Source organism: Paroedura picta, chromosome 11 (genome assembly GCF_049243985.1).
Source record: "Paroedura picta isolate Pp20150507F chromosome 11, Ppicta_v3.0, whole genome shotgun sequence".
Taxonomy (NCBI): Eukaryota; Metazoa; Chordata; class Lepidosauria; order Squamata; family Gekkonidae; genus Paroedura; species Paroedura picta.
This window is the reverse complement of record NC_135379.1, coordinates 37,964,540-37,977,010: the sequence shown is the minus strand read 5'-3', so window position 1 is coordinate 37,977,010 and position 12,471 is coordinate 37,964,540. Positions and strand designations below refer to the sequence as shown.

At 38.9% G+C, this 12,471-nt stretch overlaps 1 protein-coding gene across 1 annotated transcript in view; it reads right to left on the bottom strand.

Moving 5' to 3' along the window:
- Positions 1 to 467: 467 nt before the first annotated feature.
- The window catches only part of STT3B (STT3 oligosaccharyltransferase complex catalytic subunit B), a 46,539-nt gene continuing 34,535 nt past the window's right edge, over positions 468 to 12,471 (bottom strand). The window contains exons 10-16 of the mRNA XM_077304556.1: positions 11,340 to 11,551; positions 10,490 to 10,677; positions 10,136 to 10,307; positions 8,611 to 8,784; positions 7,803 to 7,916; positions 4,881 to 5,093; positions 468 to 2,027 (exon numbers count right to left, since the gene is read on the bottom strand). Of these exons, the coding sequence (XP_077160671.1) occupies positions 1,947 to 2,027; positions 4,881 to 5,093; positions 7,803 to 7,916; positions 8,611 to 8,784; positions 10,136 to 10,307; positions 10,490 to 10,677; positions 11,340 to 11,551 (1,154 nt within the window). The 3' untranslated portion in view covers positions 468 to 1,946. The remainder of the gene's footprint in view (positions 2,028 to 4,880; positions 5,094 to 7,802; positions 7,917 to 8,610; positions 8,785 to 10,135; positions 10,308 to 10,489; positions 10,678 to 11,339; positions 11,552 to 12,471) is intronic.

Here is a 12,471-nt window from a genome sequence, read left to right as displayed (position 1 = left end):
GCTACCCACCTATTTAAGAGAATCCGATAAGAAGCCTAGCACAAGTCATATTAGTATGTATTAAACTCATAAATATGAGATTAGCATTGAACAAAGATGTATCTAAAAGTACACAGCAATCCAAAACAACCAATTAAAGCTGTACTTAATTTACAAATCCTCAATGGAAAATGAAGAATATTCAACCAGCCTTGTTTTGGAAAAATGTAGCTCTTTGAATGAAGAAAGTAGTTAGTTAACTACTGCAAAAGTAACTGGGTAAGAGAATTCTTATAGGAAAGGGAAATTATGTTTGTAAAGAAATATTTATAAGCCGCTCCATATAAAAAAATCAGCAAAACCTAATAGTGCTGCTCTTGCAAGATTTATATTTGAGATCTTAGGAATGAGTCCTGAAGGGGCCTTAGCACGGCATCTTTTAGAAAACCGAAGATAACTAAAACAAACAAAAATAAGAAGCCAATCGCTTAACACAAAACTTGATTTAACTTTATTTTTCCCTATAGTCAACAATGGGTCTGCATTGAGTTTTAAAGCAACAGAGTAAAATAATCTCAATGACAAAGGGTCAGAAATCCAGACTGTTATTTTGTGAAAATGTTGCCACTGCATTATTGATCTAATAACCTCTTTACTCAAAATTGAATTTACAAAGAAAAATTATACATCTGAGGGAAAAAAAAATCAGCAGTAACATTCTCACTGAGCAATAGATAATTTTGTTTGGAAGGTACATACTATTCTGCTTTATACCAATACATCTGGCATAAGCCGTCTCCTATATCAAAATTATATCCTGTGGCTGTCAAGGGAAACCCACCACTTTCTCTTTTTTAAAAACTTTATTAAAATAACTAAACATTCAAGTTCATGAAGTTTCCTATAGCTGGAAAGTGAACATGTTCAGTCTCCATTCGTATTTAGTGCACTTGATAAATTGTCTTTTTCATAAAGTATAAAGGACAAAAGCAAATTTTTCAAGCAGGAGTTTCATAACTAAAGCACTAAATAAAAATATGAAGATAACCTAGTCATTTCCAGGAATCCAACCCCAAGAAAGCAGCAGGTTAGGTTGATAAACCCTCTGCCTGTCTGATAGCCACAGCAAGGGAGTTTGGATACTTGTCAATTTTTTTCCTTATTGGCCAAATTGCTTTGACCTGTAAATGTGCAGCTAAACAAGTTCTGAAAACACCAAGTGCAGTGGTGCTCAATAGCATTCATTACTGTCATGTCAGATTGAAGATACAAATGTAGCCCTTGTATCTATCTACTCTGCACAAAGTCTGCCCCCTGGACACATCAGGAACACATTTGCATAAGGGGCAGCGAGACCCCCGCTTTTCAAAACATGTTGCATCATTCAACTGTATCATCTGTCCCGTGATTAGTGAACATTGCAACTTGGCTTACAGTCCTGAACACAACATACAGCAATAGAAGAGTACATAGAAGGAAACCTTGTAAAATAAATACCCAAAAAGTTGTTGTTCTAACAGCCAAATATAAAAATATCCACACTTCTGAGAGTGTCAGACTGAGAATACTCAATTCATACATTACCATTCGATTTCAGGTATTGCTGTTCAGCTGAACTTAAAAAACTGACAAGTATGCATGTGCCAAGGACCGAATTAGAGGGCTCTTTGGTGCAATCAGTCCAAATTCTCAATAGATTGGAAGGATAATATGTACCAATAATAATAAAAAAAAAATCTGCTGCTAGACTTGGATAGCAGCTCTGTCTTGCTCCACAATACAAATCTAGAACAGCTGTTCTCAATAAGCCAAAATTTTTTAAAAGTCAGACATTGCCTGAAAGTTTTGTACAATAATCTGGACCAATGATGGTTCTGTACCCTCATGTTGCTGTGAAACATGACTTGAGCTAAAGGCAAAGACTGGTTATCTCAAGGACAACTGCTTCATATTAGCAATCTGTGTATTTAAACTGTCTTCCTGTTGGGTCTCTTGCCTTTCTTTAAAATTAGTTTATTCTTAATGTAGCCACGCTTCCTTTTGGCAGTCTAAAAAGAAAAACAGAATAGTGTATTAGTTAATTATAATGCTCTAGTGACTGCATTGTTTTTTACTCCTTAAATGCTAAATTTAAGTCAGGGCTGGAAAAATTGCAAACAACTGGTCACCCAGGCACCTAGAAACTAGCACCTAAGACTCAAACCCTGACAATATGGTGGCTTCTAGGGCACGCTATACATTCACAAACTAGTTAAAAAAACAAACAAACAGGAGAAGCTTTTGTGTAGGAGACATTCTGGTATTGGGACTATCCTATACATTGGAAGTATTTTAGAATAACAAGGCAGACTTTGTATCAGTACTGAAACCCAAAGAATGATCCTGAATCTGCCTTGGAACAGTTCTACTGGGGCCACTACAATCCTCAGTATATAAAGACTTCAGCTCAAAGTCCACAAACATGACCAAACTAGGGATATTGCTTAGAAAACTGGGGTGTAAAGTTATTTTCAAAGTAACTAGTCAAATGGAACACCTCCCCATTTAGCTTTCATATCACATTTGCTAAAAGTATTAAGCTTGATCTTTTTAGAGCTTAGCATTATTTTTAATGTTTTTGAAATAAAGAGACAATAAAGCACCTGATTTTTCTTCCATAGCTGTGTCCTACAGAGTGCTTACTTTGGCATCTTATTCTAAATTAAGGTGCTTACGTTTCAGTCTTACCTTGCTAGCTGATTAATTAATCCCTTTGTACTTGTTTCTTGAACTGCACTAAGCAGTCAAGTTGTGCAAAATTCATCCCAAAGACCTGCCTACCACACAAATCTGACATGCAGCTATTTTGGGATTAAATCATAAACCTCTTAATTGTACAGACTGCCCTATGCAGGATGCGATACTAAATGCAGTACATAAATTGACCGTAACTACTTATAGGAGAAACGGCATCCTTACTGCAACTTCACAGTACACTTTCTTGAAATGAAGGTAAATCTTAGACTTTCTGAAAGTGAATGCTAATACGAAAACAGCTTGCAGTTGCATAAAATTGCAATTTGTGTTAAGGCACATATACTTGACTCATCCACACATCTGTTTCTCCAAAACAAAGACTTAAAAAAAACACACACAATTTTGATGACTTAAAAACCAGGGGCAAGGGTATTGGCTGAAACCTGCTCTTCAGTACACATCAAATTCAAATTGAACTTGGTAATATGTCATCGGGAAAGATGGTACAATAATTTAAAATTAAAATAACAGTTAAAATGTTTATTACAGCCCTTGTAAACATTTACACCAGGGGTAGTCAAACTGAGGCCCTCCAGATGTCCATGGACTACAATTCCCATGAGCCCCTGCCAGCATTTGGAGGGTCACAGTTTGACTACCCCTGATTTACATGATCCACTAACAGCACCAGATGAAAATCATAGTTGGATACTGCACACAGATAATGGTTGCATTTCTCCATAATTAGTTGCAGATTAGGAGTTTACACATGCAGTTAGTACGCTGCACTTAACAATACCACAAACTTTCTGCTTTACCATAGTAGGATTTTAACACACCAAGTGACAGCTTTTGGGTTAAAAAGGTTTTTTTCCTTGTAAAGAGTAGGAAAATATCCACTTCTTACCTCCCCATTCAAAGCAGCAGCATGAACATTTCCAAGCAGATGCTTCTGTACACCCACATGAGATGCACATGAAAGAAGCCAGGAAGCAAGATAAAAACACCAAAAAGGGAGAACCCAAGGACAGGAGTGGGGAGTATATATAGCAGAAAACATTTGTGCATGTGAGTAACAGAGAATTTTTTAATTTTTTAAAGGAATAATTAAATGGGGATATATAAAAGTTCAGCTTTACTATCAGGTCATGCAAGTTTTAATTCAGGGCCAAAGTCATCATGGCAGTGTGCATGCAGAAGGGGCTTCAGCATTTCCCTGTACAATTTTCACAAACAGAAGCTGTCCTGGGAAGCTATTTGTTCTACTGGGAAACCCAGATGTAAGTTTCCCAATGGAGCGAGTAGCACCCTCCTTACGACAGTTTCAATTTGTGAAAACAGAACCGGGGGGGGGGGGGGGGGACTGATATCCCTTTCCCATTTGCACCATGGTCACAAATTAGAACCTGGTCCTGGTGAATCATCATTCAGTTCCAGTGTCAACTTACCTATCAACCTTGTGTATTCTCTACACAAGCCATAGTAAAATTTATACAACTGTGGTCCTGATGTGACCTCACTAAAATGGTAACCACCGAAAACACTGTTGATTTAATAAGCTTCTAAAATATTTTGTTATTGATTTTATTAGAAATCATGCAAAATCAGAGGAGTTTATGATTTAAAAAGGATTTTCTTTTCATGCCTAAGGACTTTACTGAGTAATAGATTAGAACAGCACACAAAAAAGTGTGTATAATGAGCAGTGTGTTTTTAGTGAGATGATTTTTTTAAAAAGTAAGAAGCCAGACACTCACGCGGTCAACAAAAACTTCAAATTTAATTATTTTACAAAAAAGGCATTCTGAAATTTCGAGGCATCACTTTTCCACTTTTCAGAAAGACACTTTCACATTTTACGGAGCGAGCTGCCATAGTTACTGAAACACTACTTATGAATTTTAGATAGTATACTTTGTTACATTTAGCAGGGATTTTCAAAAGACTTTGTAACAGCCTTTGTCAGTCTGCCAATTTAGCAACAATAAAATTTAGTAGTTCTCACATGCTCGATTAATCAGAGTGTTAGTTAGCTGCTGTCACCATCGGGCAGGCCTGATCTTCCACACACATTGTCTCTGTTTTGATAGTGGACAGAACTAATACAGCTGGTAAATTTATGTAACACTGTAAACCTCCGCTGAGGTACTTCACTTAGAACCCACCTTTTTTGACAAATACTTCTGTTTGGGTAAAATGTTGGTTAGTCTAGGCTTATGGTCCAGTGTCTCTCTGTTGTCTAGGTGTTTTACTTTATATATTCTAACAAGCCAGTGCTCTGATGTAAAGGCTTCTTCCAAATGTTTAAACTTAATGTCCTTGTTGCCAATCTCAGCATTCCGCGTGCGGTCAAATCCTGGGGGTGTCCGAAAATCCAGCTGCAAAATCAATATCAAGTATTAGCTTGCAGAAAATGAACTATGCTGAGAACAGAACTAGTCATATATAGTATTGCTTTGCAAAATGATCTACACTTAAAATGAAATTTTAAAACCACATTATGAGAGTCTACATATACTTTGCAACAGGTCATCGTCATGGGGGGGGGTGTAATTTTAACAAGCATTGGAGCATTAAACAATATTCTTAATATTTTGTCTTTAATGTTATTTATTTAATATTGGAAAACTTGTAGATCGCATCTCCAATAGTAGTGTGAAAGGTGAAGTAGAATAATTAAAAACATAAACAAATACAATATGTGCTCAAAAAGAAAGGAATAATCAACAAAAGACCAAACAGAAACAAGTTAACTGCAAAACCTATAAATGAAAAGTTAAAACGTCAAAATTATTGGACTCTTATCCCACCAACATATTATTTATAACAGTTCTCATTTGTACTTTAGGAGGCATTTCATTAGCCTTATTTTTAGAGGTATCTCTTCCTCTACTTGAGAACTGGAATAGGGAACTTGCATATTGAATTCTAGAGTTTCCCACTCATTGTGCAGAATGAGCCAGCTTGGCGTAGTGGTTAGGAGCGCCAAGCTTCTAATCTGGTGAGGTGGGTTTGATTCCCTTCTCCTCCTCCACATGCACCCAGCTGGGTGACCTTGGGCTCACCACAACACTTATAAAGCTGTTCTGACCAAGCAGTAGTATCAGGGCTCTCTCAGCCTCACCTCTCTCACAGGGTGTCTGTGGTGGAGAGAGGAAAGGGAAGGGGATTGTAAGCCTCTTTGAAACTCCTTCAGGTAGTGAAAAGCAGCATATAAGAAGCAACTCTTCTTCTTTTCCCACCCTCCCCTTGCCTCTGCTATATCTGAAAATCCTTTGCTTAACATTGCTGGACCCCCATAAATAAAATGTCCTGCAGCAATGGGGGGCTGCCAAAAGGAAGGCAATCCAGTGAAAACTCTTGCACCAGCAGGTAACTTAGCAGATCCAACTCTATTGCTATACCATCTTTCCCCCTGCAAGATGGTTCACAAAAAATTGCCTCCAAAATTACAGTTCTTAACTCCATTAAATAAACTCAGTTCCAGAATGCAATTTACTACTTTCTTTATAAATAAAAACTGCAACCTTGTTAACCTCCCCAATAAGCCTTTTGTGTGCTTTTTAGTCAAACAGCAAAGAGTTGAACAAAAGATCAGCTGGGTACCATATGCATATAAAAATATTACTTTACTGAACTACAGCCAAATAGTATTCATAATTTATGTATACCCAATACCCCCTTATCAGACTTCACACAGATACCAGACTTGATGGCAGAATGGGTGGTTGAGCTACAATTCAGAAAGGTGCTGTTGCTACCATGTCCAAGGACAAAGATTTCAAAACATAGACATTTGCAAATGATTAATAAAGAATTCAAACCATAGCAATGCTGCTTTTGGAAATGTACAAATCCCCCCCAGTAGATAATGAAATAATGAAACTTGGCTACCTTGGCAAAAACAGAAAGCTTAAGGAAAATAATTAACCAATTCCAGCTCAAACTGCAATGGCCCGGGAGGGGGTAGTCTTTTGCTGAGGGACATCGCTGCTGTCAGAGCCCCTGCTCCGCTTGCTTTCCCGCCGGCGCCCCTGACTTCCCGCTGCCCACTGGGGGGCGCTGCCAACAACAGCTGCATAGTGCCATGCTGAGGGGGAGCCCCAGCCATGGCAGCCACCAGAGAACACCAAAGGCAAGCCAGTGGCAGAGTGGCAGGGCAGCCCCCGAGGCAGCAGCCGGGGAGGAGGACGAGGAGGAGCCGCAGCCCAGTACCAACTGATTCATGGACCGATCCCGGTCCCCAGCCAGGGGGTTGGAGACAGCTGCTCTACATGATATCATCATTATAGAGGGGATAATTAACATTATGGAAAAGAGTTATGTGCGGGGGGGGGGGGGGGGGTCACTCAAACCAACCTATAAAGTTGAATTAAAGAAACACATTAACCACGAAATCACAGTGCTGCTTGGTGACTGGATGTCCTGCACAGACACAATAGCTAATTAGAGCAGGGCTCTGAATCAGCCAATAGGAACTGTACTAGTGAAAATGGAAGCTCTGATGGGAAAGTTGAAGATTGGGAATCAGACACCTTCTGAAGAGAGTTGAGAATTAGGCTAAAAGAGAATGGATAGTGTAGCAGGGTATGGATTAAAGATCTGAAGGGATAGCAGATCTTTGGCTATTTACCTGCCCGAGATTACCCTAGGCCAGCAGGATTTTGCAGCTCCTAGTGTGTAGCTGAGTTGCAGCAGAGTGTTAATATGCTATAAACCTACCCGACAGTGTTTTTCTTGAGGTGTGCATTGTATAAACCTTAACATCCCTTAATTCCTAGTTTAGTGTTAGTATTTGCCTCAGCTGTACTATTTTGTAACTGAAATAAACTTTGCTCTCATGCCTCCAGTAATTAATTCTAGCTCCCCTACCTGCTCAACCCCAGTTCTCTCTCTTAATTTCTGATGCAGTAGGCTAAGTGGGATTCCTGAGGGGTGGTGGCTAGCACAGGGGCCCATGGAATGCTCCCAATAAAATCTGCACTGTTGGCACATAGCTACGTATAAAAGGGGAAATAAAAGCCACCTGTTCATACAACATTTAAATACACAGATGTAAACTTGTAGAAGGAACAGTTCTTACCAACCTGCATTTCTCCAAATCTGTAATATGACATTTTATACATCAGACAGTTTAACAAGGTTGGAGAACCTGCTTTGTCCACCCGAAATTCTCCCTGAGGAGTAAAGTAGTCGCTTTCCTTAAAGGAAAAAACAAAACACAAAACCAAATTAGTTTTATCTATCAGCCCCTCAAATGGCCCCTTGCCAGTTAGCATGGTAGCAAAATGAGACCATACACGGAGACGTACATACTCAGGTACACCAAATTCTTTAAAGACAAAGTAGCAATATTACTTTTTTAAAGAATCACTATGACAGATTGTAGGGATTCAAATGTATAGTTTCATTTTGTGCTATATATGATCAAGATTCTTGGATTTTTTAAAAAATATTATTTTCCTTTACTGGCTACAACCCAGGGCTATAATCTGTTCCAATTCTATCTTTACAGTTACTTTATCAGACATATTATGCTGAATCAATGTATCTGCCAACGGCCCTTGGTTACTGATTCTCCAAAAACAAATGCATCACAAACCTAATGCTGAACATAGTCCACTTGTGAGAACTAAAAAAAGAATCTGCAAAAGAAGGCACCCAATATTCTGAAAGCTGCAGGAAAATCAAAAGTGTGCGTGTGTGTGTGTGTGGGGGGTGTGGCTGCAAAAACTGCTGAGGCAGTTGCTAAGCTTGACAAGACATTGCTACTTTAAAAAAATGGGATAATTTGTCATGAAGTATGGCAGAATTAGAGGCAAGGTTTTATCAGGTGTGTTGCATCTAACCAGTGATGAGTTCCTCATGTTTTTGGTTTTTTAAAGTTCTACTTACTCTGATGTCTTTAGGATGCTCCCCTTCAGCTATTCTCACCATCCACAAGAACTTGTTGATATCATCACCAGAGTAGCCAATTACACCTCCAAAAATTATTAATACATAATCCACATCCAGACTTCTCATGATCTCATAGGCAGCTGTCTCGTTTGAAGACATAGCTTTTCCTACCTGCAATAAAGTTTGTTAAATATAATTTTTGTCAACAACTCAATACATTTTCACCAATTTTCTGTTTCACTTTTAAATCATAATCGTGCCCTATATGACTTATCCTAGTCTAATGGGTCATTTATTTCATGCAACATAAGGGTATAATCTGGACATCTGGGGCCTAGCTGAAATTTTGGTTCCTAATCCTTTGAAATGTGAAATAGTCACTTTCAGAATGTAGTAAAATAGAAACTAATGAGGACCCTCCATGGATTATGTGTGCTCTAGCATTTGAAATTCCTGTCCATGTATCTTTTATGAAGATTAGCAACTGGCAGCCCTCCCCCAAATTAGTTGACTGCTTAAGAATGTGGGGAACAGTAGCTAAGATTCCTAGCAGTGGGACACCCTCCCCCCCGCAGATCACTTTCTAACCATTATTTAATCCAAGTCACCCTGCAATCAAATCAGTTTGTTACTCAGAACTTTTCTACCTCGCTTCCTTGTTTGGAGTTTTTGGCAAATCTCCAACCTAAAACTTGGAGCACAATGAAATAGAAAATGTTCTACAACTTAAATTACTGCATATAATTATACACACATACATATATATGCAAAATAACTTTTCATCTAGCTATACACGGCTGTATAAACTATACTAGTACTTCACATTATGCTTACTTGTTGTGGATGGATATAAAGCTTGATGTATTTGCATATAAATACCAAGATTACTGGAAGCAAAACTGCTGTGTACAACCTTCCCCAACCATTTTTCATATTTAGAATGTAATCTTATATTCAACATTAGGCTTATAGCGTTTCAATTATAATTGCATAAAAAAAGAACACTGCCTAAATTCAAGCCTTATTCAAGGTGTTTTCAAACTGTGCCTCCTTTAGCAGTGTACAAGATAAAACCTATTTAGCACAGAGCGCTGAGATTAATTTCCTCTCCTGAACTACAAGACAGCGGATGCTGAAATCAATTGCCTTCGCATGGTCTGTTTTCACACATAACTACCTTCCTAGAATGAGAAGACAAAAGTGGTAAAAACCCAGGGTCTTAAGCCAAATAAAGGGAAGATAATTTTAACACCCACTGCAAGCTTAGTATGATACCATCCCTTGCTCTCTTTCAGTGTTTAGAGGTCAAAACTGAAAACTATTCTCTAGTTAAAACCCATCTCCATTAAAACCATGAAACCTACATCTCTCATTCCTCCCACTAGCATTAAGGTACGAAATACCTGCACGTAATGGAAGGAAGGAAGGAAAATATCAGCATATAAAAAAATTAAGTTGTAAATATTTCTAAATATAAAGTACTATGTTAAATGTCTCAGTACATAGAATTACTAATACATACCAAGGCTATGTGGCTGTTATTCCAAGTATTATTGTCAACTAGAGTAGTCCGATTTGCCATTCCTGCTATTTGATAGCCATAATCCCACCAAGACATTACTCTTGCATGTTCGTCTGTATTTTGCCTTAGCCAGTAGTAGGCTTCTCTGAAGTCATCCAAGATGTTCCGAGTGCTGAAACCCAAGTAGCTCACAGCTAGTATCAATATAACTTTACTGACAGATAGCAGAATTGCCTTGATTACAGCTAACGTGTCAAACGATGCCACGGAACAATTTTTTCATTCCTAAACATTTCCCCATAGGCAAAAGTTCAACCACTACTAATACAAGCATATAAAAACAGTGAGTCTTACCCATCGTGATTGTAGGAGGCCAGAACAACACTAGGACTGGAGTAGGCATTGCTAGTGACCCACGTGCAGTGGACAGCAAACATCATCAACAGCATCAGCATCAACATCGTGACAATGCTCTTGATATTGGGGCCAAGGCCTTCTTCAGTTTTTTCTTGTTCAGATATGTGTTTCCTCACTTTACCTGCCTGAACAAAGACACGTTGACGTTTTTGACCCCCTTAACTGATCAAGATTCCCGCCCCCACAGTTCACAAATCTTTCCTGTGTTCAATGATAACACCACCACCACCTCCCTCCTCTCTTTTCATCACCTTATCTCACACGTCTGCTTCCCCATGATAGGTGTTACGCCGTTAGAAATGGAATTTGGAGGGTGGGAGAAGCTGTCCCCAAGAATGCACAGTGGAGGCATTCTTCCCAAGAAGAGCCGGTGCAGGAGCCAGGCTCTAGCCCAAGTAACCATGGGTTTTGTGAGAGTTTTTTTTTTTTTTACAACTAATTTGCTAGGGAGGAATTTTTATAAAAACCTGTGATGTTATTGACAACTAGGGTTGTGTGCTTTGGCTGCCGAAGTGGCCCTTTCAGTCCGAAGCAGCCAGCAGCGCAGGGGGGGTAAGGAGCGGCACCAGTGCTGGCACGCCAGTCGATGGCAGCACACAGGCGCAGAGCTCTGTGCTCTGCCCCTTTCCCCTTGCACCATGGCGCTGGCTGCTATGGGCTGGAACGGCTGCTTCAGCGGCCGAAACGCACAACGCTATTTACAACAGTAAAACCATAATCCTCTATTTCTTCATTAGAGATTTATCTAATTGCCAAGACAGACATCACCATGACTTTGATCACCGACCTTATCGTAAAGATTTCCCGGGTTTCTTTTATCGTCCTCATCACTGCTATCTTCTACTGGTGGATTCTCGCGCTTCATGTCATCGCCCAAATAATGCTCAAAAACATTAGAGAAAGCAATTGCCGACAGCATACAGACCACTGGAGTCAATGTGAGCATCAGACGAACCATCACTCCAGCAAAGTAAACAGCACTGATTGCATACAGAGCCACTACAAAGACAAAAAAGGGCATTTTTACTATTCAATATTTAAAAGGAAATAATATTCTTATAGTTAGGAGATTAGTTTCAGAAATAAAGGCAACAGACATTTCTGAGCGAACTGGCCAAGTTTTATTTCTTTATGTCTCCAGTATCCTTATACTGAACTGCATTACAACTTTCAATAAAAGGGTTTCTTTACCATATTTAGTAATAAGAACCAAAGTCATATTAGCTTTATCTTACTGAGACATCTCACCTCTCAACATTCCAATTTAACAAGCAGCAGGTAGAAGAATTGAGAAATAAAAGAAAATGACTTTTAAATGACACAACTAAATTACTCCAGAGAGGTCTCTGTGAACTCCTGGGCTCATCTGCACTAGTGGTAAAGTGGAAAAGAGCTCAACCTGAACACTCACAAGTGCTCTACTCAAAAGGTAATTTTTTCAGACTGGATTGAATAAAATGATTCCTTTCAATTGGATTAAGCATTGGATTTAAAATTGCTACAGGATGAAAACCCCTGAGCAAACTAGAGACAGGTATTATGCCAGTCACAATGAGCTACAGAAATCCTAAAAGAATATTATACTGTATTGCGATACTAATTTTGATGAAAGAATCGCTTTTTCTGTTAGGAAGTTTTAACCTCTGGAAATGATATATTTGACTTTATTTCATCACTAGTTGATTTGTCAATGTTGTCTAAACTGGGAAAAGATATCCAGCCAAATGATGAAGAATTGTCATGGTGTAAACATTTTAGTGAAAAGGAGCCACTTACTTATTCGTGGAAGATGAACAGATAGCCCACAAAGAATTGTGGGAAGAGGAAAACTCCCTCACACCACTAATTTTGCCATTTCCTCTGAGCAGAAGACATGCTGTGAACATGGAGAGGCAGACAAGGCAAGAACTCTGCCATTC